General features: G+C 41.4%; 1 protein-coding gene across 1 annotated transcript; it reads right to left on the bottom strand.

The window, feature by feature from the left end:
* Positions 1–9,915: 9,915 nt before the first annotated feature.
* Positions 9,916–23,332, bottom strand: ids (iduronate 2-sulfatase). Its single transcript, XM_086024470.1, has 13 exons — positions 23,142–23,332; positions 22,710–22,846; positions 21,993–22,170; positions 21,772–21,860; positions 19,301–19,501; positions 16,583–16,753; positions 16,375–16,501; positions 15,861–16,031; positions 15,633–15,739; positions 13,115–13,228; positions 10,979–11,089; positions 10,726–10,854; positions 9,916–10,656 (listed from the first exon to the last, which is right to left on the bottom strand). Exons 1-13 carry the CDS (start codon positions 23,206–23,208, stop codon positions 10,573–10,575), a joined length of 1,686 nt encoding a protein of 561 aa, XP_085880596.1. The 5' UTR covers positions 23,209–23,332; the 3' UTR covers positions 9,916–10,572.
* Positions 23,333–23,569: the final 237 nt, after the last annotated feature.

Below are 23,569 nucleotides of genomic sequence, written 5' to 3'. Positions count from 1 at the left end.
GAGACGCCTTCATTCTTTGCCTGCACAACGCTTTTCATGTGCTCCCAGTAGTCATATTGCACATGCATATTCTGCCCTCTAGTGGTTCAACACACGTAATAACATGGATTACGCCATTTCACTCCCTGACGACTGACAGAAACACGCCCAGCCTCTCGTGTGTGTAATGCGGCAGAAGGTATATATTGGGCGTCGGAAAGATGGTGGATATTAATTTGTTTTTCTTAACCAAGGCTCTATTAAGACTATTATTTTGTTCTTATTTTCTGTTAATGTGATTTTTTTTATGAGCGATAATGCCGTTTCCTATGTACCAGAAACACACTGCGGCGCTGATGACGTCGCTTCTCGTTCGAGAGAGGGAAGAAACTTTCTAGCATTTTTTCATGCGAGTCGGAGGAGAAAGAGCTCGGAATAAACCAAAGATTGGACCTTGAACCTCTTTCATTTGTATGAGCTTGGAGATAGTGAGTCGAATCCTGTGCTATTTCGTAGCCGAGGAAAGTGGAGTGATTTGAAGAATATCGATTGTGGTGTTTTATTTGAATGTGCGCAATTAGCATGTCGATGTGCAAACTGTAAAAAAAAAAAGAGTCAGGAATGTTGATTTGTGAATATTGAAATAGTATTTAGCTGATGGTAAGACACAACTGCTTTGGCGGGAGAGAGGGCCTGTTCCAGTGGCGCGAGTCCTGCGGCCACCACCCGAGCCTGTTCCGCCGGCACGAGCCCTACGGCCACCACCCGAGCCTGTTCCTGTCTCGGCGGCGTGAGCCATGCGGCCGTCACCTGAGCCTGTTCCTGTGGCGTGAGCCTGTTCTGCCACCTGGGCCTGTTATGCCACCCGAGCCTGTTCCACCACCTTGCGTCCTGGACGGTCATCGGATTGGCCCTACCGGCAACCTTCGGTCTGGTGTCCAGGCTGCCCGCCTGCACCCTAATCAGAATTAGCCCTACTGTCCGACTCCTGATTGCCAAAGAATTGTGGCACAATTATAATGCCTGAATCGCAAGCGTGAATCAGCGTATTGTACGCTTGTAGTAGAGAGAAGAAGCAAGCGTAAAAAACTCTTGTGCATGCTTGTGGACAGTTTTGTACACGTGAAACACATTTTTGAATGCACAAAACATGCTTTTTTTTTTACACTCGAGACACTTTTGTACGTGGTAATTCACATTACATACACGCGAAACACATTTTTGTACGCGGTATTTGACATTACGCTTACGTAATTGTGGCATCGATCTAACTCCATAGATTACGACCACAGATAGGAAAACAGCCAGCGGGAGAAGAGCGAGACGCGGCAGTCTCGAAAGAAAAATAATCCATGCATCCATTATCTATACCGCTTATCCTCACAAGGCGCTGGAGCCTATCCCAGCTGTCACCTGAATTGGTTGCCAGCCAATCGCAGGGCACACAGAGACAAACAAACATCCGCATTCACAATCACACCTAGGGGCAATTTAGAGTGTCCAATCAACTTACCATGCATGTTTTTGGAATGTGGGAGGAAACCGGAGTACCCGGAGAAAACCCACGTAGGCACGGGGAGAACATGCAAACTCCACACAGGGAGGCCGGAGCCGGGATCGAACCCACGACCTCTGAACTGTGATGCGGACGTGCTAACCAACCGACCACCGTGCAGCCCAAGAAAAATAATGTGCCTGATAAATAAATATATAAATAAACGACGCGTCGACGGTTAAAATTAATTGTCGACGATTTTGATCGTCGACGTCGTCGTGCTTCGTCGACTAATCATGGCAGCCCTACAATATACATAAAGATGCATCCAAACTAATTGGGAGAAGCTTCATCATGCAACAAGATAATAACCCAAAACATAATGCCAACACAACAAAGGACTTAATCGGGCGAAAAAAGTGGGAGATCTTAGAATGACCAAATCAATCACCTGCCCTGAACCAAAGAAAGCATGTATTTTACCTCCTGAAGAAGAAACTGAAGGGAGAAACCTACAGAAATGAACAACTGAAAGAGGCTGCAATAAAGGCCTGGAAAACCATTTCAAATGAAGAATGCAGCAGTCTGGTGTCTGTGGGGCGCAGGCGTCATATAGTTATGGCAAATAAGGGCCACTAAACATGAAATATTATTCACTTTAAGTTCATTTAATGTCCATTACAATACTTTTGCTCTCTTGAAAAGTGGGTGGCTTCAAATAAAAGGTGATGTGCCCTGAAACCCAACTGTCTTCATGTCATCTTCCAAACCGCTTATCCTATATAGGGTCGCGGGGAGTTGCTGGAGCCTATCCCAGCCGTCAATGGGCGAAGGCAGACTACACCCCGAACTGGTCGCCAGCCAGTCGCAGGGCACACATAGACACTGTCACTGAGCGGGAATCGATCCCACGCTGCCCGCACACAACTCAGGCGTGTGTACCACTACACTATCAGCGGACCCAACTGTCTTCAGTATACAACAAACACAAAGGAATTGAGCTTGCCTATTTTCATACTTTTTGAGGCCACTGTGTGAGTGCGTGCGAGGGTGTATAACATATACAGAATAACTGAAACATTTTCATTTTGATTCAACACAAAGATAGTAAATCCGCTTTTATGAAAGACTACTTACCGTAGAGAGGCAGAAATCTTGAGAATTTGGACATCTTTAAATGAAATGAGGTCTCTAAAGATTAATTCATAATCAAAATAATTATTGAATAATTTGATTGATTCATTGTCAATTAATTTATTGATGCACATTCAACGCACACGCACGCAAACATGCGCGCCCACGTGCAGGCTTTCATGTGCATCATAGAAGTGGCTTCCTTCTAGGACGCCAGCCATAAAAATATATATATAAAATAAATCCAGCATTTGTGTGATATTTTCAATAATAATTTGTTTCTTGTTTATACAGCAACTCTCTGCTGTTTGCGGCGAATAGTTCATAAAATACTGCACGATAAAAAGCTACGAATCATTTCCCACTAAGGTGAAATTACTAGTATACAACGAGAAGCAATTAGCCCCAAAAGTAGAGAGAAGAAGCAGAAGAAGCAAGATTTAATGTGTGCCGGACAGATTCCAAGACAAAAAAAACTGAAGTTTTCCGGGACTTACAGTACGTAAAAAGTGAACTTGCATTTCTAGAGTCTAACACTCAAATGCACATGCACTGTTGAGATCAACCTCAGGCATGAGGCAGCTGAGCTAAGCTTTTTCACACACCCGCCCACGCTCCATCTCTCTAATGTAATTGTGTATGTCACCAATGTTAACAGAAAGGCAGGGTGACCTGTCAGGCTATGAGCCTATAGTGGTAATGTGATTAGCAGTGTGTGAATCATAATGAGAGTGTGACAAAGACAGAGCGGCTGGAGGAGAAGGGGCCGCTACATAAGTCACAACGAGCACATCAGGAGGCAGCAGGTAAACACGAACGGAACTGTCATTAGATCAATGTGATCATGGGGAGAGATCACCGCTCGGTTATGACACAGTCCTGTTATTGACATCCCTTCATTTTTTTTTGGGCGTGTCCTCAACACTATTTTCAGAAATTAATGGAAATGTATCAAGTTAAACATTATCAAGATCTTTTAATTGGATTTTCAAAGTAATTTCATAAAGGAAAATTGTTTTTTTTCAACTTACATAATGCAATTGTAAAGCAGAAAGAGAAAACACAGCATGTGCAGCAAAAATGACAGCCCACTTTAATATTTGGTTGCACACCCTTTGGCAGTGATGACAGCTTCCAAACGTTGTTTTTGTAGCCATCTGTAAGCTTCTTGCACTTCAACTGATATTTTCTCCCACTCTTCCTTTGCAAATTGTTCAAGTTCTTGAATGTGTCCAAGTTTCTTTTCCCCAATGACAGATTTCAGCTCAAACCAAAGATTTTCTGTCACGATCACGTGCCCAGAATTCCAAAACCCCAAAGCAGAGCCAAACAAAACTTATGAACAAATACAATGCTTTATTAAACCAAGGGAGCACGCAAACGTGAGCAAGGAGAAATAAATTCAAAACAAAGAACAACACCAGCATAAGGCTGACGCGATTACACGAAAATCCAGTGGATGGGCGGAGCACAGTGGAAGCTAGACGCCGGAAGAACAAACAACACTAAACGGAAATGTACGTAACAGAAGTGCAGCAAAAAATTAACAACGGAACTCAGCCCAATTGGGAGAAAGACAGATGAGTGCAATAAACAAGTCAAAAGGAAAGACAGAAGCTAAACTAGGTTGGTTTGGAAACAAAAGAAAAACAAACCTAATCTAGAATGACCAAAACCGGAATTACTTACGTGTGACAAAGCTAAACGACGTATTGCGTGGCTGTGGAAATAAGCACGCGATCGACAATGGGGAACAGAACAACAGCAACAATATTCCGGCGACTAGCTTCTACTTCTCCTATACGCAGCTGATTGTCATGCCAAACAGGTGTGCACTGCCCATCCACCAGACTCGGGGACTGAAAAAAAATAACAATCAGCCACAGAACATGACATTTTCAATCGGATTAAGATCAGGACTCATTGCTGGCCCTTTTAAAACAGTCGTTTTTTTTTTTTCCTTTTTAAGCATTCTTGCTTGCTTTTGGATGTGTGCTTTGGGTCTTTGTCTTGCTGGAGGACTCATGATCTTCGACTCGAACCAAGTTTTCCAACACCGGGTAGGACATGTTGCTCTAAATGTCTTGATAATTCTCTGATTTCATAATTCCCGTCATACAATCAAGGCCTCCAGTAACAGATGTAGGAAAGCAGGCCCACGGAATTATGGATCCTCCACCATGTTCTTTTCCTTGTTAGCTTCATCGCGTCTGTAAACAAACTGTCGGGGTTGCCAAAAAGTTCTATTTTTGTTTCATCCATCCAAAACATTTTCCCAGAAAAGTCCTGTTTGGTTCAATATGCGGCAAATGGAACTTGTTGAAACCATGCGTCCACGCTCTTCTAGGTTGACCTTCAGGTCTTTGGGTGTTGGCATCAATTTTCCATGTCACCCCATGTCCAGCGAGGTTTTTGACGGTTCCATGCTTGTCAAACCTCTTAATGACATTACGCACTGTTGAAACACGGATACCGAGATCTTTGGAGATGGATTTATACCCTTTGGAGGTCTTGTGTGTCCAAATGATTGCACTTCTGATGTCCTTAAACAGCTCCTTTGCCTTCATCATTGTGACAACAGTGACCAGTGCTTTATATTAATAGAAACAGCGTCAAATTGAAGCTGAACTGCTGGGAACCAAACTCACTAGGCAAAATGCTCATAAAATATGAGGATCAATCTGGCTCAGGCTGCGAACTGCAGTCTTGTACTGATCCCGTACAAGACAGCAAGGATTCTATTTTCACTTGTGGAGGCAGCACTAAGCGTGCCGCCAAATTATGCTTGTCGCATTATTGTGAAAAGCTGTCTATGCAGAACAAAATGCAGAAGACACATATCCAAACACAAATATGGCCCCACCACTACCACGTCGACAACTTTACAGGGCAAACAAGTACCGTTTGCATTATCGAAAGTTAATACTGTTAGCTAAAGGCAATCTGTGCCTCCTGTAAAATTCAAAGCAGCGCTGCATACATTTTTGGCTTTGATGTGGTGTTGGTGCAGTTAGAGTTTTTTTTTTTTTTTTAATGTAGTGACATGTCCAGACAGCAAATGAATGGTGCCACAACTGGCTAATTTCATCCTTCCCATATCAGCAATTATTTCAATGACCATTTTTGGTGGTAAAATGAATCACTTGTATGGAATGCTTACATTTTGTATAACATATATTACCATAGACTAGTACAGGAATGGGCAACTAAACATACATTTTCCACAAAGAACTGGGGTAGATGCAGAAAAAAAATGCCCGCAAAATCCCAAATATGAAAAAATATTGAAAGCGGTACGTATTTAAATTGCCCATCCCTGGACTCGTGGTTAGCAAGTCTGCCTCAAAGTTGAGAGGTCCTAGGTTAAAATTTCAGCTTGGGCCAGTCTGTGTGGCGTTTGTTCGAATTTAATGTCCCATGACCCAGTGAGTACAAGCCGTATAGAAAATGGTTGCCTGGGTGGTTTGACTTTTAAATCCTTGCTATCCTAGTGCCATATTTGCAGCACTTTTGAACTGTAAGCTTTGTGGCATGATCACATAGTGGAATCATGTTCACTTTAAGACAGTTACGGTAATTAGATGACAAAGTGCATAGTTGAACACGTGAGAGCTTGGGCGGCTGCAGTGGAGATTTGAACAGCTTCCTCTTGCCGTCATGTCTGGCAATGTGATGTGGCAGTAAGGATGGATGAGACGAAATATATTTGTGCCACACCGTGTAAAAGCCACTGTGACCACCCTGATTTTGTAAACAACAGGCTACTTATTTTTTCCATCCATTGTCTTCTTATCTGAAGTTCATTGATCAAAGATGGCTGATCCATTCAGTGGCGCTCCTACCTCGAATGGCGCCCTGTGCGAGACCCCCCTAAACTTGGCGCCCTCCCACCAACATTTACTGATGAAAAACACATCGGAATGGACCCTATTTCTTGTTTTCTTTTTTTTCTTCTTAAAAATACATTTAATTATTTTTCTTTAGAATATATCGGATAAGCAAGTTAGAAACCATCAACAGCAACGAGTAATTACAATTAGACGATTAACACAAATCCTGCATTGTGTGCGTTAATTTAATTGAAGAGAACCTAATTGCATCACTTATATCCATGATCAAATAAGATCGCCAAATGCGGTGACCCACAGAGGGCATTCAGCAGGAACCTGTATCTTGAAGGAAGGGGAATGGATTCAAATTGATGATAGACTTGAAAGGGTTGAAGGAGAGTAGCTTGCTGCTTGCTCTGTAAGCAGTCAGTTTTGTGAGGTGAGTAAAAACAGACAAAACTCGCCTTCGCCTCCTCATCTCATTTACCGCATCCCCACACAAATTCATTTCCTCTATGCACAATTATCTTTTTTCTTCAAACTGGGTAACTCCTCCCATCTTAATGACAGGAGTCCAACACAGTAACGTAAATATAATTGTGTACACATTCACCTTAGCTGAACTTCGATGACTGCCATTGATATTGTCTCAGTTTCCAGTAACACTTACTCCAAATACAAATTAGAAAAGAGTTAAATGAACAGGGGACTCACGAAACTAAACTCTAAACAAGCTCGGGGCACAACAAAATGAAGTAGAACACACATACAATTAGTATTATTCAACACATAACATGTCGCTAAGCATGCTGGGATGCCCACCATCATTTTCCCCAGGCTGCAATTCCCAGCATGCCTAGTGGCATTTTATAAAATAATGTTAGGAATTACATGTTGTTTATTGATAACATTAGTTGTTTATTTTTCCCTGTAGCAGGCTGTGTGTTTTACAAACCTGTTAGTGACCACCTTGTTCGTTCAATATCTTTTGCTCTGCATAGAAATAACGTGACCTGGTCGGAATCATTTACTGTACGTCGTAAACGCCATTTTCTCTAAACATGTCCATGCTGAAAAGATACACCACCATGCGTCTACCCTGGTACTCCTAACGGCTAGAGGGCCCTCTCAATCCTCCTACAAATGGCAATATTTAACAGGTTACACTTTAGCACATCAGGTAGCACATATTCGTGCATCGCCGCATGTCTCACACATGCCAAAATCCACCACTGGGTCCACTACAGAACACCCAATTAAGTGATCTGTGGTCACATTGGCACAAACATACCAGTAAATGCTATTGGTAAACACTAATCTAACAATTTTAAAGCGTTTATTAGGTGCTACACAAATTTCTTTAGTACTGGGTCTTGCATACATTTTAAAGTAGATTACAATGCTTTTGGCACATTACTGCCATCGTTTCAACAACAGCTGGAGTAACATAACGTATTTAGTAGAGGCCAGGATGTCTCAAAAGGATACCTATTGAGATGATGCCTTTGTTTGCTCAACTACGCTTTTTCCTTTCACCACGAAAATAGATGATTACAAAGACGGGAAAAAATGAGCTTCCGACTATGCTTGGACTATATTTTTAAGTTTCCCATCTATCGTTTATTGTCTGCAAAATGATAGACGGACCAATCCGTCACACAGGCGGAATCGACAGCTCTGTATGTATACAGTACTGTGTATGCAAACATTTTTTCCACAGAAATAAAGTAGTACATTGCCTTTGAAAAACACATCAATTTTGTTCATTTTTATGTGAATGGGCCATCGTACCTGTCAAGTTGTACGCCTTTGGCATCATTTGCACAGGTGGAAACACCTTTTCAAACATGTACGCAGTACATCGCCAATCTATACGGCCAATGTCAATTTTATCAGTGTTATCCGTTCCTGTTTTTGTCGCCAAAACCGCAGTCGGGAAACACAGGGGAAAAACTGCAAAACTGAACATATGTGTTTTTCACAGCACAGCGACCATATATTCCATCGATGTGGTGTAATGGTTCACTCACTCGCCTTCTGTGCAAGCAGCGCATGTTCCGTTCCCACTCAGTGACAGCATGGATGTGAGTGTCAATGCTCGGCTACCAGTACACGGTGTAGTCTACATTTCACCTGCCAAAGTCCGGCTCCAACGATTCACCACCCTGAATGGAATAATAAAATAAGCAACACAACAAAAAGCAGTATAGAAATTGATTGATATTCTGATCTACCACATAAAATGTATTATCATACTTAATGCTTATTTGGGAAAATAGTGGATGTGACAAGCTACTCAACCACTGATGGATGAGGAATCTAGTAATTGTGGACGGGGGTGGTTAAATTTATTCTCAGATGGATAGATGGATAGCAGGGGTGTAACGGTTTTTGTATTGGTCCCGTACCGTCTCGGTGCGGGCTTCTCGGTTCGGTGCACGCAGTCATACGACGAACACGTCTGATGGGGGGGGGATCAACGCCTGATGCTGCATTCATTGCTACATTCACACCAACTGAGGTGGGAGCGTTTCTGGCGGCGGTTTCAATTGGAGTTAATGTAGTTCGCGCGGGTAGGCGCGGTTGCGTGCAAGGCGGTGCGAATGAGGTGTTTGGAGCGGTGGGACGCGGAGCGAAGCACCGAAAATCCATCCATTTCCGCCATTCGTCGCGTATTAAACAAGTCAACTTTTGTGCCATTCCGCATCGCGGCAGCCAATCAGCATCGGACATACTGCGTCACACACAGCCAAACAGCACCCTATTCCGTCGTCGGCTTTTTTTTTTTTTTTTTTTTACAGTTCTTGAACTTTACCAAGATAGCACTATCGTTAGCATTAGCATAGTGTGTCGGCCATTTGATTGCGATGTTCAAAAATGCTTGCTACCACCAAGAGAATCCCCTCCCCTCTCCGCTGTGCGCAAATGAACGGCTACAACATCCAAGCGACCGCCACATTTGACCGTGGTCCCTGTCATATACAATCGCAAAAGAGCCGTGGTGGAGCATGAGCTGTCCTCTGCTCCTCTTATAATGAAGTTAAAGTTACTAGTTGGCAAGTGCTACCTGACTATCTGCAAACTCATTCTATCCATACAAGAAAGGGTGTTTTCCTGTGTTTAATCTTTTTTTATCATTATTATTATTATGAACAACCCTAATGTGACGTTTTTATTCTCTTTTGTGCTTTTATAACAGGGAATGTTTTTTGCTTTATACAAAATTGGATTGTAGCTGTTAAAACTAAATAAAAAAAACAACCTAGTCTTATGCATTTGGTACTTATTGCTGTACCGAACCCGTATCGAACCGTGACCCCCATACCGAGGTATGTACCGAACCGTGACTTTAGTGAACCGTTACAACCTTAATGGATAGATAAATATACACAATTCATAACTGTGAAGTTTGAATCTGTCACAGTGACAATGTGATTTCAGCAAGTTAAACAATGAGGTGTCCGTCAAACTTTCGTGTTTGGTACTGTACAAATACATTTTATTTTCATAAATTAGTCAAGAGACAAACCATAGCATGCGGGACATTTAAATATATCAGTGCAGTACTGTATCATATTGTGCTGTCATATTACACGCACGCGCACACACACACACACACACACCCCCCCCACACACACACACACACCCCCACACACACACGTTCTGTGGAACATCAGGTAGAATGGAAACACTTTCCATTTGTACTGAAATATTACAGATGGCATGTGCACACAAATTGAGCTCACATGTTTACAAGGTGACAAAGTGCATTAGAAATGTGACTGTTAACGCAGCACCCGTGGAGGCAACACCTAGAAAAACTACCGTGTTCAACACTCTCATTATTAATATTCCTCAAGGAAACAGCATGTAAAATTCTGTGAATAATTTTCAGCTAATTAAAGCGGTTTATCAAAAGTGCGTGCTGTTGAAATTTGACCTTGTGCGCTGCCGTGTCTGCCTCGAAAAAAAGTGCTGATTAAAAGACATGGTTTGATATTTGAAGCTCAAACAATCCATATAGCACGGTGGATTTTTAATCCCAGATTACATATATTTTGTAGAAAAATATATATAGCCAATATTTTTCCCTTTCCTGGGTTTTATTGCCTGTGTGCACTCTACAGCCATCTGTCATCGTGCTTTCTTTTCATTCATCTTCATTCCTGCTGTGAGGTAGAGGAGCTGCAGCTTCATCCTTGTCTGTATACTCACAGTCTGGACAGAAAAGAAACCAATGAGTCACATCGATGAAGAATCTAAATTCATGGACATAAACCAACTTACAAGTGGCATGTTCTTCATCTTCGTCATCATCATGCTGTGCTGCTCATAGTCATCAAAGACGTTGTTGTCCTCACCAGGGTCGTTTACTAGCATGTACAGCTCTCCAGCATGGACATCAGACACGTTGACCTTTAGAGTTGACGAGAGTGGCAAATGTCAACCACATAAGTCAGATGATCAGTCATTCTACAGATGAGCTTTGAGAAAGGCGCAGTAAATGCTGTGTGGTTATATGCGAAGAGTGAGCTCCTACTTGGTATGTTTTGGGGTCAAATCCCAGCCACAGAGTGAATCTGTACTCATAGGCACGCAGAGAGTAGCCCATCACCTTTATGTCTTTGAGGTCAGGGAGGTCCGAGTTCTCCTAATAGATGATGACAAATATTACATCACAGGCTCGACTGTACTGTGGACATTTTAGTCGGACATCATCAGTTGTCAGTCAGGCGTCAGATGTGAGATGAAAAAGCAACAGGTCTCAGGATCACATCTGTCCATTTTATGGTGTGGCATTTTAGGGGAACAGACAGCAGCTTGAGAGTCATCAGGCTGTCAGATTTCAGACAAAACAGTGTCGGGAAAACATGTCAAGTCTATTGAATTATACCATCGATCATCAGAGATCATGGCCTCAGACAGACACGGATAACAGGGGAACTCGACTATGGCTGGATTTTACACGGTTGGTCCAAGTGCCACTTGGCGATTAGAGTTTCGCAGCCTTAGTGCATCGCGGGTTTTCAAAAAGTATCCATCAAAAAAATCCATCCATCCATCATCTATAGCGCTTATCCTCACAAGGGTCGCGGGCGTGCTGGAGCCTATCCCAGCTGTCTTCGGGCAGTAGGCGGGGGACACCCCGAATTGGTTGCCAGCCAATCGCAGGGCACACAGAGACAAACACTCATGCACTCGCAATCAACCATCAAAAAATAAAAATGAAAAATACAGCCATATTGCAGAAAGATTGTTTCAAAAAGAAGATTTGACTCTGACGTCTTTCACTTACCCGCGGGCACTCATTAAAGGCGCGTGATTGGTTCCCGGCGCGAGATCGACTAACGAGAGCACAAGTGGATTCATCCCGTGAGCTGATTTGCTGCGTATCATCGCAGCCTCTCGCCAGTCTCGTCCACGCTAACAAACGAGCAGTACTTTTGAACAAGGTTCTTCAGAAACTCATAAGACGTTATTCAAATGTGCCGTTCGATTAGTCAGTCGACAGGGTCTCGAACCGAGTACATCCGTGCAATGATGTTAACGCCATATGTAGGATTTAGAGCAGTGCACGAGCCAGTGATGACTCGAACTGAGTAGATTTGGGCTACAAGTAGGCTATAGTAGGATCATAACTTAAAAAATATACTCTAAGGCATATTCATTATTCCTGAAGGGACACTTTTTCTAAAGAATGCCTGATTTGGTGAAGTGAAAATGTGTGGGGGCCGACCACTGAGCTTCCAGTTGCTCAAATTTTCGTTGCTTGAACGTTGGTTACCAGTAACTTTGTCGTAGTTTGCATGTTTTGTTTGGTAGTGGCTCTTGACACTGAATTCCTTGAAAACCTGCAGTCCCTTAGCAAACGAGCCAGACACTGTAGTTTTGTATTTCATTGAAAAAAATATACCAATTTCCACTTGTCATGGAAGTGACGACCCTCTCTGTCAACTTTCTTTTTCTTCGCGACGGTCTCCATTTTAGAAATTGGGCTGCAAAGGGCCGCACAAGGGTCAGGCAGCAAGGGGTTCACTCTGACACCTAACATGACTTTGACAGTGGTGTGTTGTGAGAGGCAGACTGTGCTCTCAGCGGATTTCCGAAAGCACCTGAGAGCGCGGCCTCAGGTCCGCTGTCATCTTCTGGTGAAATATAAAATAGATTTTTTGTACATGTGTATTTACTATTGTGGTCAGCAGTGCTGACGGGCCACTCATTATTAATTTTATGCCAGAGGCTGCGGGCTGGTAGAAATTTGAACACAGGCCGCATTTGGACCCCTAGCCGGACTTTGGACATGCCTAGTTTAGTAGTTTACTGTGATATTTTATATTGTTCTACATGTGTTGACTTCCCCTTTAAATGTTGTTATAAGGGAAGTTGATGGAACACAGTGCTAAAAATTCCCCATCCCAGTTTGTTTGGAACGTGTCACAGGCAACAAATTAAAAATGAGGGAATATGTCCAACAAAAAAAGCAACAATAAAAAAGTAGTATCAGTTTGCACATAACCGGTACATTTCTAGTCTTTGTCATGTTATTAAATGGAAAAAAGAATTTGTAAATCATGTTTTCCCTATTTTCATTTACATTTTACGCGAGGTCCCAACTTCATTGAAATTGAGGTGTGGGCTTGAACATACGTTTAAAGCAAAAATGATAGTACAGTACCTGTGGTGTATCAGCAGGCCGTGGATACTGGCTGAAAGACACTGCCTCCTCATTAATTTTCTTTTTGGGTTTGAATTCATGCGCCAAGTTCCTTCCTTCTGTACACAGCTCCTCCTGAAGAACGAATAAATAAATAAATTAATCTATACATAGTAAATGCACAAAAAAATACTCAAATCACTTGTTAAGTCCTGTCTTCCATCTTTCTCCCCGATCATCTCCCATGTTCTCAACGCCTCCTTCAAATCTGGCTCAGCTGCAGATACCATGAAACTTGTTGCAGTCACGCTAAAAACCCCAGTATCACAAACAGCTCCCATTCCATCTCCAATCGGCCTTTTCTATCAAAAATTCCGGAACGCATTGTTGCCACCCGCCAAAACCGCCAACGATCTGTCTGAAACATTTCAATCTTGATTCAGAACACAACACTGCACCGAATCAGCTCTCCTTGAAGTCGCTAATGACCTCTTCGTTTCTGGTGACTCTGGAAACTTCAACATCGTCATCATGCTCAACCTCACAGCTGCCTCAGACTCAATCTACCATTACATTTTGCTCTATGGCCTAAAAAGCACTTGCCTCCACATCACTGGCACAGCCTTTCCCTGGTTCAGATCTTACCTCACTAAGAGACAGCAATTCCTCACAACAACTGCACTGTCTCTTTCCCCCCCAAGAAATTCGCCACACACCACATATTTGCAACAGTGGTGTCATTTTTGGATCGCAACCTTTTTCCACCCGGAAAAAAAACATTGCAAAGCTTAGTCCCTCACTTACCTTCCCCACGGCGCCAACTCTAATAAGTGCATTAATCACAAACACTGTCGATTACTGCAACAGCATGCTATACGGTTCATCCTCCAAAGTCTTCCAGAAATTTAATCTCATCCGTAACTCAGCCACACATTTGCTGCTGTGACCACATCACTCCCATTCTCCAGTAGCTCCCAATTTCTCAACCCATCTAGTTTAGAGTCCTTCTGCTCACCCTAAATCTCCTTCTCACTTCACTGATGTACAAGTACTACACCACGCCCCGGCCCTCTCCGTTCCTCTCCTTCAAGTCTTCGTTCCCAATCACACAGAATCATATACAGAACCTGTTGTGAGTTTTGTGAGTGTGGGGAGGTGGGGACGGGTGGTTTAATTCCAATCGTAGCTCAAAACCCAAATATTCAGACTCACATTGAAATACCCATAACATTATAAATATCTCTTTACTTATTGTTTTTCATGCTAAGTAACGTGGCTATTAGCACTCTGAAAGGCACTATATAAATATAATGTGCTATTACTATTTTATTGCTTTTAATGCTGACCAATGACTATGTATAAAAGACCCCTGCAGTTGGATGAATGTCTTACTTGGAAGCCAGGCACCCTTTGGGCTCAGAGTATTCTTATGTTTGCCATAGTTCAAGTGTGTCGATGTACCGTGTCGATGGACTATGTGATGCAGATTAGACGTACAGAATTACAATCTTCAAATATCAATACAATACCTGGTCCAGAAGGTTTGGGACGGAACTGGGTGAAGGTTTACAGCAATGACACCACCTTCATGTTTGTGGCATGCCTGAAGTGTTGCGTGAGCAGCGTTGTGAGGCAATTTGGCGCAGGCTGCACAAGACATCCAGCCGTTCACATCATCAGAATTCTTTTTCAGACAATCAACTTCTCTCTGTGTGATCATTTTCACCACACGACCAAGAATCCAAACCGGTTTGGTTGATTTTTTTTATATAATGAGAAGCCTCCATCATTGCACTGCTGTCTTCAGTATATTTCCTGGTACAATGTGGCTTGCATTGCTGCAATTGGGTTTGTTTGGCTTACATTCTTATTTTAACAATTAGTCAGTGGTAACCATTCTCACAGGCAGTTTTTGTACACAGCCAACGGAGGCAGTTCCAACAGGCAAAACGTATTAAATTCGGAAACCTAGCCATTACATCCACACACATTGAGAAACATGGAGTTGGTCTCCCCTTTGCGATTTAATTAGTTTCCACTCTTCTGGTATAGATTTTCTACACCATTTTAGTGTTTCGTCCATTTGCTGGCACACTGGCAATCTAGTTCATCCCAACAATGTTTGATAGTTTTGAGGTCTGGGCTCTCATGTTTTTCTGCGCAAAACTCACCCAGCCATACCTTGATTGACTGTGTATTGTGCTTTGGGACATGATTGATCAGAAAAGAGCCTGCCACATAATACTCCAAAATTATTAAATTTCATGGGTAAGTAATGGTCTTTAAAAATGTATTCATTCCATGAATTTAGAAGTGGGGGTATTTATGATATGTAGGATCATCCAATGTAGGCGACAAAGTGACATTTGTTGTGATCATTGAAAGCTAAATCGTTTATTTTTATGCTTCTTGGCCAAAACAGTAGGGTAACGTTTTAGTCAGACTGCAAGATGTATTAACATGGCAAGGTTTATCTAAATTATTTTGATTAGTTTTGTAACAAAAAAATTGGAATTATTTAAAGCATTATTATAAGTACCTGGAAAGAAACTTCAGGACAGTAGGCAGGTGTTTTCAGGCCAGCCAAGTAAGAGACGGTTGGAAAAACAGCCACCAGCTCCACTATATTTTGCACAACTTCATCAGCTGGAAAAGACACGTGTCAACGAATTTTAAGAAGTCTCAAAACCGGGAAATTATTTATGGCAAGCGATTGCACTTAATATAAAAAACACACCCACACACACACACACATGCGGGTTCTTACGTTTGAAGATGAACTCTGATTGGCTAAAGACATCCACAAAGGGAAAAGTAGATTCTTTCAGATCACTATAAGATGCAGGAGGCTCGGGGACATAAAATATAAGAGGGACATGTGTTGCCACGTCAAAGTTGGAGTATTTTGCCCATTCACCATGTTCACCTAGCGACCAACCTGAAACAAAATAGGAATGAGAACAATAAGGTGAGAAATAAGTTCAGATGCCCCTATTTTACCAGATTATTGAATTTTAATATTACTGTGGGCTGGACTTTATGCATCAAATTAGCTTGACAAGTATTCACTAAAAAAAACCCGGCATCATTGCTGTTACAACACTGCCCTCTGGTGGCTGGTATTAAGCAGATGCAGCTAAATAATGCACACGCACCCAACACACACAAAAAACATTGCTGAATATTCACTAAGAACAAGTCTCTTGTAAAAGCAATGACCCGTTATGTTTTAACTACAACATCCCACAAAGCATTTTCCAAAGCACTGGTCATGGACTAACCATGATCGGAGGTGAAAACCACTATTGTGCTCTGAGCCAGCCCCAAGGCATCAAGGGCACTGAGCAGCCGTCCAACCTGGGTATCCACATAGGACACAGCAGCATAGTAGTGCTGGCGGATACGCAACTAGAAGACAATTACAGTGTTTAAAAGGAGATACAAAGTGATCGATCATGTAAAAATAAAAAAACTGGGTACGATTCATACTTGAAAGTTTTTAGGAACTGGTCCATACGGGAAGCTAATATTGAGCTTTTGGACATCGTCTCGCTTCCTAATGTCTGTCCAAGGATTGTAGGCCACTGGGGGAAGGCGTTTTGGAACATCTGGGTCAGAGGCCAGAGTCATTTGTTCGATGGGATAGAGGTGCAGATACTCCTGGAATACAAAAGTACAGTATGTTTTTATCATGAATTAGATTGTAGTGAAATCTGTCGATACAGCACTCACAAAAACGTGTCAGTATGACTTGTAAAGTATAAATGTTGACATACTTTGTATTGTTTATTGTATTGTTTTTTTGTTTGTTTACATTTGACATGCTAAAAACATTACCTGTAAAGTTAATAAAGGTTACAATGATATCTGAAGGGATTGACTTTGACCTCGGATCTTCAATACATTTTAGCTGTTAGGCTTGCATGGCAAATATGGGCATAAAGGGAGAGTAAAACTCCCATACTTTCGATTTCCAATGAAAATGTTTCTCAGCATGATTGAAAGCAATTCATTTTATTGAAATAGACAGCACAATAGTCATCTTGCTTATAAAATACATATGCATCATAGTGAACAGCCCCCTTAGCTATTTGGTATCATTATTCCATGTATAGACCTAAGATACCATGACCGCCAAAAGTTCGGTTTTTTTTTTCCAAATCTGGCGGGTTCTTGCTCTGTTGCTTTCCTTGTTCTACCCGTGAGATACCTGTTAATACATCAGTGTTTTTGTTTCCTCTTCAGGACATTTCAAATGGTTGTATGACTTTGGCCAATGTTTCTGCAATGACTCTGATATTTTTTCCAATAAATGTACAGCATTCTCTTAGCATCACAATTGCTGGTTTATTATCCATACAATGTTCTGAGGTTTTCATGCCTTCACCTATAAATGTAGTGAATTTCAAACTGAACATACATTCAGCAATCAGGGCTCTAAACTGTCCCCAATTTCGCCACTCAAGTTTTTGATGGTGCGACTGAAATAAATTATAGATTATATACGCACAACCAACCAGTCGATGGAATCTCCTCTGCATTTACAATTTCATATGTACTAATGGATGAATGATTTTGAAGCCTGGGGTAAATATTTTCCCGAGCGCACGCACCATGGGCTGGGTCCCATTCACTAGAATGAGAGCCACAGCCAAGGCACCAGGTAATTGTTCAGGAAGTGAATTTCTATCGGCTGGTAGCTCTGTGAATGTGAAGTGGTTGAAAATGTTGGTGCAACTAACTGTAGAGCTGGTGCAACCAAGAGAAACAGTTGGGCGCGCCAGTGCAACCAGTGCAAAAATATACAGCCCTCAGCATGATTGGTTAATAACACTGGGTAACACCATTTTTGGTGAGTTAGGTCTGACATTTGTTTAAAACAAGTTTTTGGTGCGGAATCCAAGACCGATCTCAGTTATTCTCTATCACGTCAAGTTTGTGAGCTATAGGATCCCTGTTTAGTTAAAAAAAATCTGAAATAAATATGTATTTACAGTACAGGAAGGCCTCAATTTACAAACAAGTTCCGTTCCTACACTGGCGATGTCACCTGAATTTCCGTGTATGTCGGATTTCACCGTCAAAGTCGAAATTTATGTCAAAATACTTTGTATAAAAAAACTAACATACATTAAAATAAAAAGCATAAGATGCTGTACTTAGCATTACTGCTGAGAAGTGGACAAAGAAGAAGGAGGAGAGGAGGGCGAAAAAGGCAAAGATACTGCCGGCGCGCAAACAGACACTATTGAGACACTCTGCGCATGCTCAATCGCAAGGAATGCTGGTCTTTGTAGTACAGGAAGTGAAAACGAAATCGTACTTACAACGGCATGTCCATGGTTACAAGGTTAAGAGAAAAGCCAGGAATAATCCCCCTAATTCCTACTATGCTAGCTTTCCGTTTGCATATATTGATAGTATGGACCTATTGGGAGCTGCATACACCTCTCACTGCACTGTCTCAATTGCGACTGTACAAGCAAGTTGCAACATAGCTGTAGATGAGTCCATTCATAATAAATAAACTGTGGAGAAAAAAAATTGACGTGCTGGAAAAAAACTGACTGCAATTTTGGAATCAGTATGACAATTTTAGTTTTAATCAGTATAAAAATCCATCCATCCATCCATTATCGATACCGCTTATCCTCACAAGGGTCGCGGGGCGTGCTGGAGCCTATCCCAGCTGTCTCCGGGCAGCAGGTGGGGGACACCCTGAATTGGTTGCCAGCCAATTGCAGGGCACACAGAGACAAACATCAGTATAAAAACTTTTTTTTTTTCAAATTGTCCCCCGGGGTAATAGGATAAACCAGGGCAACAAACCACAACTGTCCTTCGATTTTCAATATTCTGGCTCACATGAAAATGTGCCAGATTCAAACAAAAGGATGTGCTGTATTTTCTAACTTGTGCACCTGATCCAGGTGGAAATACCTGGAAATAAAAGCTGAAGTGTTCATATCTTGTCTCATCAAATTGCCAGGTTGGCATTGCAAACGTTCTCACTTGCCTTAGCTGGATAAATTACTGTTAAATATTGATATTTTGATGTTCCACCCAAATGTGTTTAGCCTACTTACTCTACTACAAGGAATTGGCCTCACTGTTGCAATACCTTTGGAGGGGAGTGCATGTTGTTTGGTTGTATTAAAAACATTTTGTCATTAAGATCCCAGGAAGTGTAACAACGTCATAGCATACCTGCGGTATCCGGAAGGGAATGTGGGGTTTGTGAAAGCCCACAGCCAGGAAAAAAGGATTGCCATCAGTGGCCTGAGTCTTGAGAAGTCTGACCGCCTCATCTACACTCTCCATGTCAGGCAGCGTTCCTCCAGGCTGCTCCGTGACATTCACTGCACACAACAGGTTGGCATGGAGGCGACCATCCTCTCCTTTACACATCTGAAAACAAAGTTTAGTAACAGATTTATTTACACATACTGCTTTCTGGGGCACTGCTCAATCACTGATTTGTTTGGGCTTTAAACAAATTGTTGTGAAACTTTTTTTCTCCTCTGCTAGCTGTATTCACACATAAGTGCTGGGCTAAGCAGTATTTACCGCAAACTTTGCCACTTTGTTTAAGAGAAATAAAAATATTAATATGGTTGTCGGCAGGACCTGAGAAACGGCTGCACGCCTTCTATAATTGCATGATTAATCTATTCTCTATTAACCTATGCTTTGCTAATAATATGTTTATATCGTTACATTAGAAAATGCATATGGCAGATGTGGAGATAACTCCTGGAGGAGAGTAAGCGGTCTGACATCACATGAAAAAAGGAGTTAATTTGTAATGAGCTGCATTTCAGATTCTGTGGTCTTCAGCACATTGTTCCTCTTTGGTGTGTCGGGGGTGACATTTGGAATAAGTCAATTAAAAAACACCCGCAAAAAACAAACACAAAAAAATCCAAAGAAAAACAATAAAACAAACACCAAAAGAAAATAAAACTTGTGGATATGCACATTATGAGATGCATGATAAGACTGCAATTTTCAAGACGATGTAAGTATTTCATTATTATTATTATTGCACACAGATGGGGTCAGGGTTTGCTTCCTGATTTTTTTTTTTTTTTTTTTTTAATCAATATTATATTGAGTACAATTTCTACTGATATTGGTCGGGGGTGCCTATCGTGATAAATGTTTATATTGAATTATTGCCCAGCCCTAATTTTACCCAAAACATTCCACAACAGAATTCAATTTTGGTCAAATTCCCACTTCTTCAACCGGCAAACCCTTTGGCATTAGACATTCCATTTAAGTAGATTGTGCAACTGACACTACTGACAAAAAATAAGGGATATTGTCTTCGGCTTCCGAGTGCATTTTCAGGATGCACCTAAAATACACTATAACCTTTTCAGAACTTATTTTGACCACTAACCTTTTGATTGGAGGTCTGACTGTTCAGAGTTGCATTTGTACTTTTTGCACAAATGATTGTTCTCTTGAAATAGCTCAATGGTAAAATTCACAATGGGGGTTTGATCAATTAATCAGCCAACACATTTCCAAGGACAAGCACTTTTATGGCTTTCTGTGACTCTTCGAATCACTCTGCTTCTCTGTTACAACCTGCTGCTGACACTGTGACACTCAAAACCCAGTGGCCAATCCCCTCTGAGAACATCCTGTTTGAAAGCTCGCAGTGGTGAGGAACCGTTGATCAATTATTACGTGTCGTCTTGATCTTATGATGTCAAAATATGAATAGCATGATGTCGAGGACGGTTTACATACCAATTCTAATTGAACCAGGACATGTATTAGTCTATTCAAGGATCAAACACTTACATTTTGCAGTTCAGCTTCTTACTCGAGAACAAAAAGTTGCACAAAAAGTAATGAAACATTGAACAGGTGGACTTGTGCCTTCAGAGGTATGTGTGTGCGCTGCGCCGGTACGCAGCAAGTGCCGACAATACACAGACAGCAACCAAGATGACAGGACAGGGTGTGATAATTATGGATGTTCGTCACAGGTCAAAAGTGTGGCTGCACTTCATAAAAAAAGACTGAGCTGCTCTTGCAACACGTAAAAAAAATAATCTCGTGCAAAGGAGGTTGCACGTCTAATATGATTTAACACCTCCGTTTACATGGGGTAGAATTGTTAGTGTTCGGTCGTTGCCTCATTGCGTCGACCTACCAATGCTCTGAAACACCGATCGCCAGCTCTGAGTCAGACCCTCAGCCAAGTGGTAACACAGTTATACGGACCGCACCACAGTCAGAGTCAGGTAAGTGTACAAATGAAATGAAATATGTTTACTGCCCACATTGAGCACAAGTTTTTCGTTTTATTAGCAAACTTGGCTTGCCCATTAATGGGTGTCAAGCAGGATGCTATAAGCTGCATTATTGTATTGTATCTTCTCGAGGTTCTCCAAAATAAAGCTCTCTTTTGGATAATACAAGATCATAGGTTTGATATCAATACATGACAATGCCCAACCCTACCTGTAATGGTTATAATGTGTTTCAGGTTCATACTGAAATTTCAAAGCTGAATATTCCTAAATTCTTGTCAGTAGTGTATTTATATCGTCACACAGGTTATGAAAGTGCTGTCAATGTGGTGTAGTCTCAACCAGCACAATGTAATAATTCTACATGTTAACTACTGTCCTACTATAAACCTTCATTGTTATTTGTACCTTTTCTTTCTCAAATCTGAATGAAGCAGGGTGGTACGCAGGGATGGACCAGCTGTAAGGATAGTCATCAGTGTGGTTTGAGGCAATGCCTGCAGACAAACACAGCAAACCATTGTTGGTAATATTCAATTGGAAACAGGAATGACAAAGCAGATTCCAAAAATGCAGCAAATTAAAAGAAAACGAGTAAATGTATGCAGTATGGCATTAATTAAATTTACCTGGGTGAAAAACTTTTCCCACAGACATGGTAGTATATCCTTGTGATTTAAAATACTGTGGAAGAGTGGTGTAGTTTCCAGAATGCACTCTCCAGTAGGACTTAAAATCATACAGCCTGGTTGTATCTGGTCTGCGACTTGTTAACATGGATGTTCGACTAGGTGCACACACAGCTTGCTGCAAACACCAACAAAAATAAGAACATTCAAACATGCAAGCAAAGACCTAGAGTGTATGTGTGCAGACTTTGCATAAGAGTGTCACCCAAACATATATTTTCCCAGAATATGTTATATGCAGGGCCACTAGTCTAAACACCACATTCTCATTAATATTGCGTTCGTGGAATATGAGAAATGCTCCTGTTTTTAGCTAAGGCCCATCTAAGGTCCTGTCGACTGAAGATGACATCAAATTTACTCAGGGCTTAGATAATGACCAATCATGGCTAGGCTTCAAAAAACAAGTGAGTCGTGCTTGGTCGTTATATGAACCCTGAGCAACTTTGATGTCATTTTTAGTCAACAGAAGTGACAAATGGCCGCCACCTGAGATGGCTAAAAGTGGGTGCATTTTGTTGCTCAATTTATATTCCACAAACGCAATATTAATCAGAATGCCGTATTTCAACTGGTGGGCCTGCATAGAAGATATTCTGTAAAAAAATATGCTTGGGTTGACTTTCTCTTTTATAAAATATACCACAGTTGGCTAACCTGTGCAAATGCATTGATAAAAACATGACTTCTGGAAGCCAGTTGGTCAATGTTTGGCGATTTTACTGTTACATCTCCATAACAGCCCAAAGATGTCCTCAGGTCGTCAGCAACCATGAAAAGAACATTTCGTCTGTCTGTGCAAAGAAAGAAAACTGTTTCATCAACATCAGGTGAATCGATGAAAATGTTGAACTGAAGAAAGTGATAAATCAGTGCTAGCAAACTGGACTGTACACAAACGCTGATCTATTACAAAACTTAGTCCAGCGACAAAGTGGATAACAAGCATCTAATTATCATGAAGCACTGCTAAATTAGATTAAACACTTGACTCGAAGTATTTCCTTTAAAAAAAAACGACATTGCGCCCTCCTTCTTACTATTTGTCTTTGGTATTTGTGTAATATGTTAAAAACGTTGAAGATTTACCTTGTCTCGCAACGACAACAAGCGAGTGAAGAACGACGATAAGACATTTATGGACAGTAAAGTACATGTTGCTATGATGTCCAACTGAAACCTTTAGCCATGTATGTACATGTAGTTCACGTCAAAGATTAGGCATCTCGTCTCCACAGATTCAATCAATTCAATCAAACACAACACATCTGTGCTCTTCCTATTTAAAAACTTCCGATTAGTCTCTGAATGCTGTATCTTCATTGGTCTACTCTGAAATAACCCCGCCCCTAAACGGAGACTATTCGGGATTCTATTGGCTAAATAAGGTGTCAATCACGATAACACACATCGCTGCCAAGAGATTGATTCAGTGACTCAGTCACATTTTCCAAATTTGTAATATGGACAGTTGTGATGAATACGAACTTCGTTGTGCAGTAAACAGTTGATTCAAT

This window comes from Filicampus tigris, chromosome 2 (genome assembly GCF_054856515.1).
Source record: "Filicampus tigris isolate MCC_2025a chromosome 2, RoL_Ftig_1.0, whole genome shotgun sequence".
In the NCBI taxonomy this organism is placed as follows: Eukaryota; Metazoa; Chordata; class Actinopteri; order Syngnathiformes; family Syngnathidae; genus Filicampus; species Filicampus tigris.
Note: the sequence above shows the minus strand (reverse complement) of the source record. Positions and strands in the feature narration are given on the sequence as shown.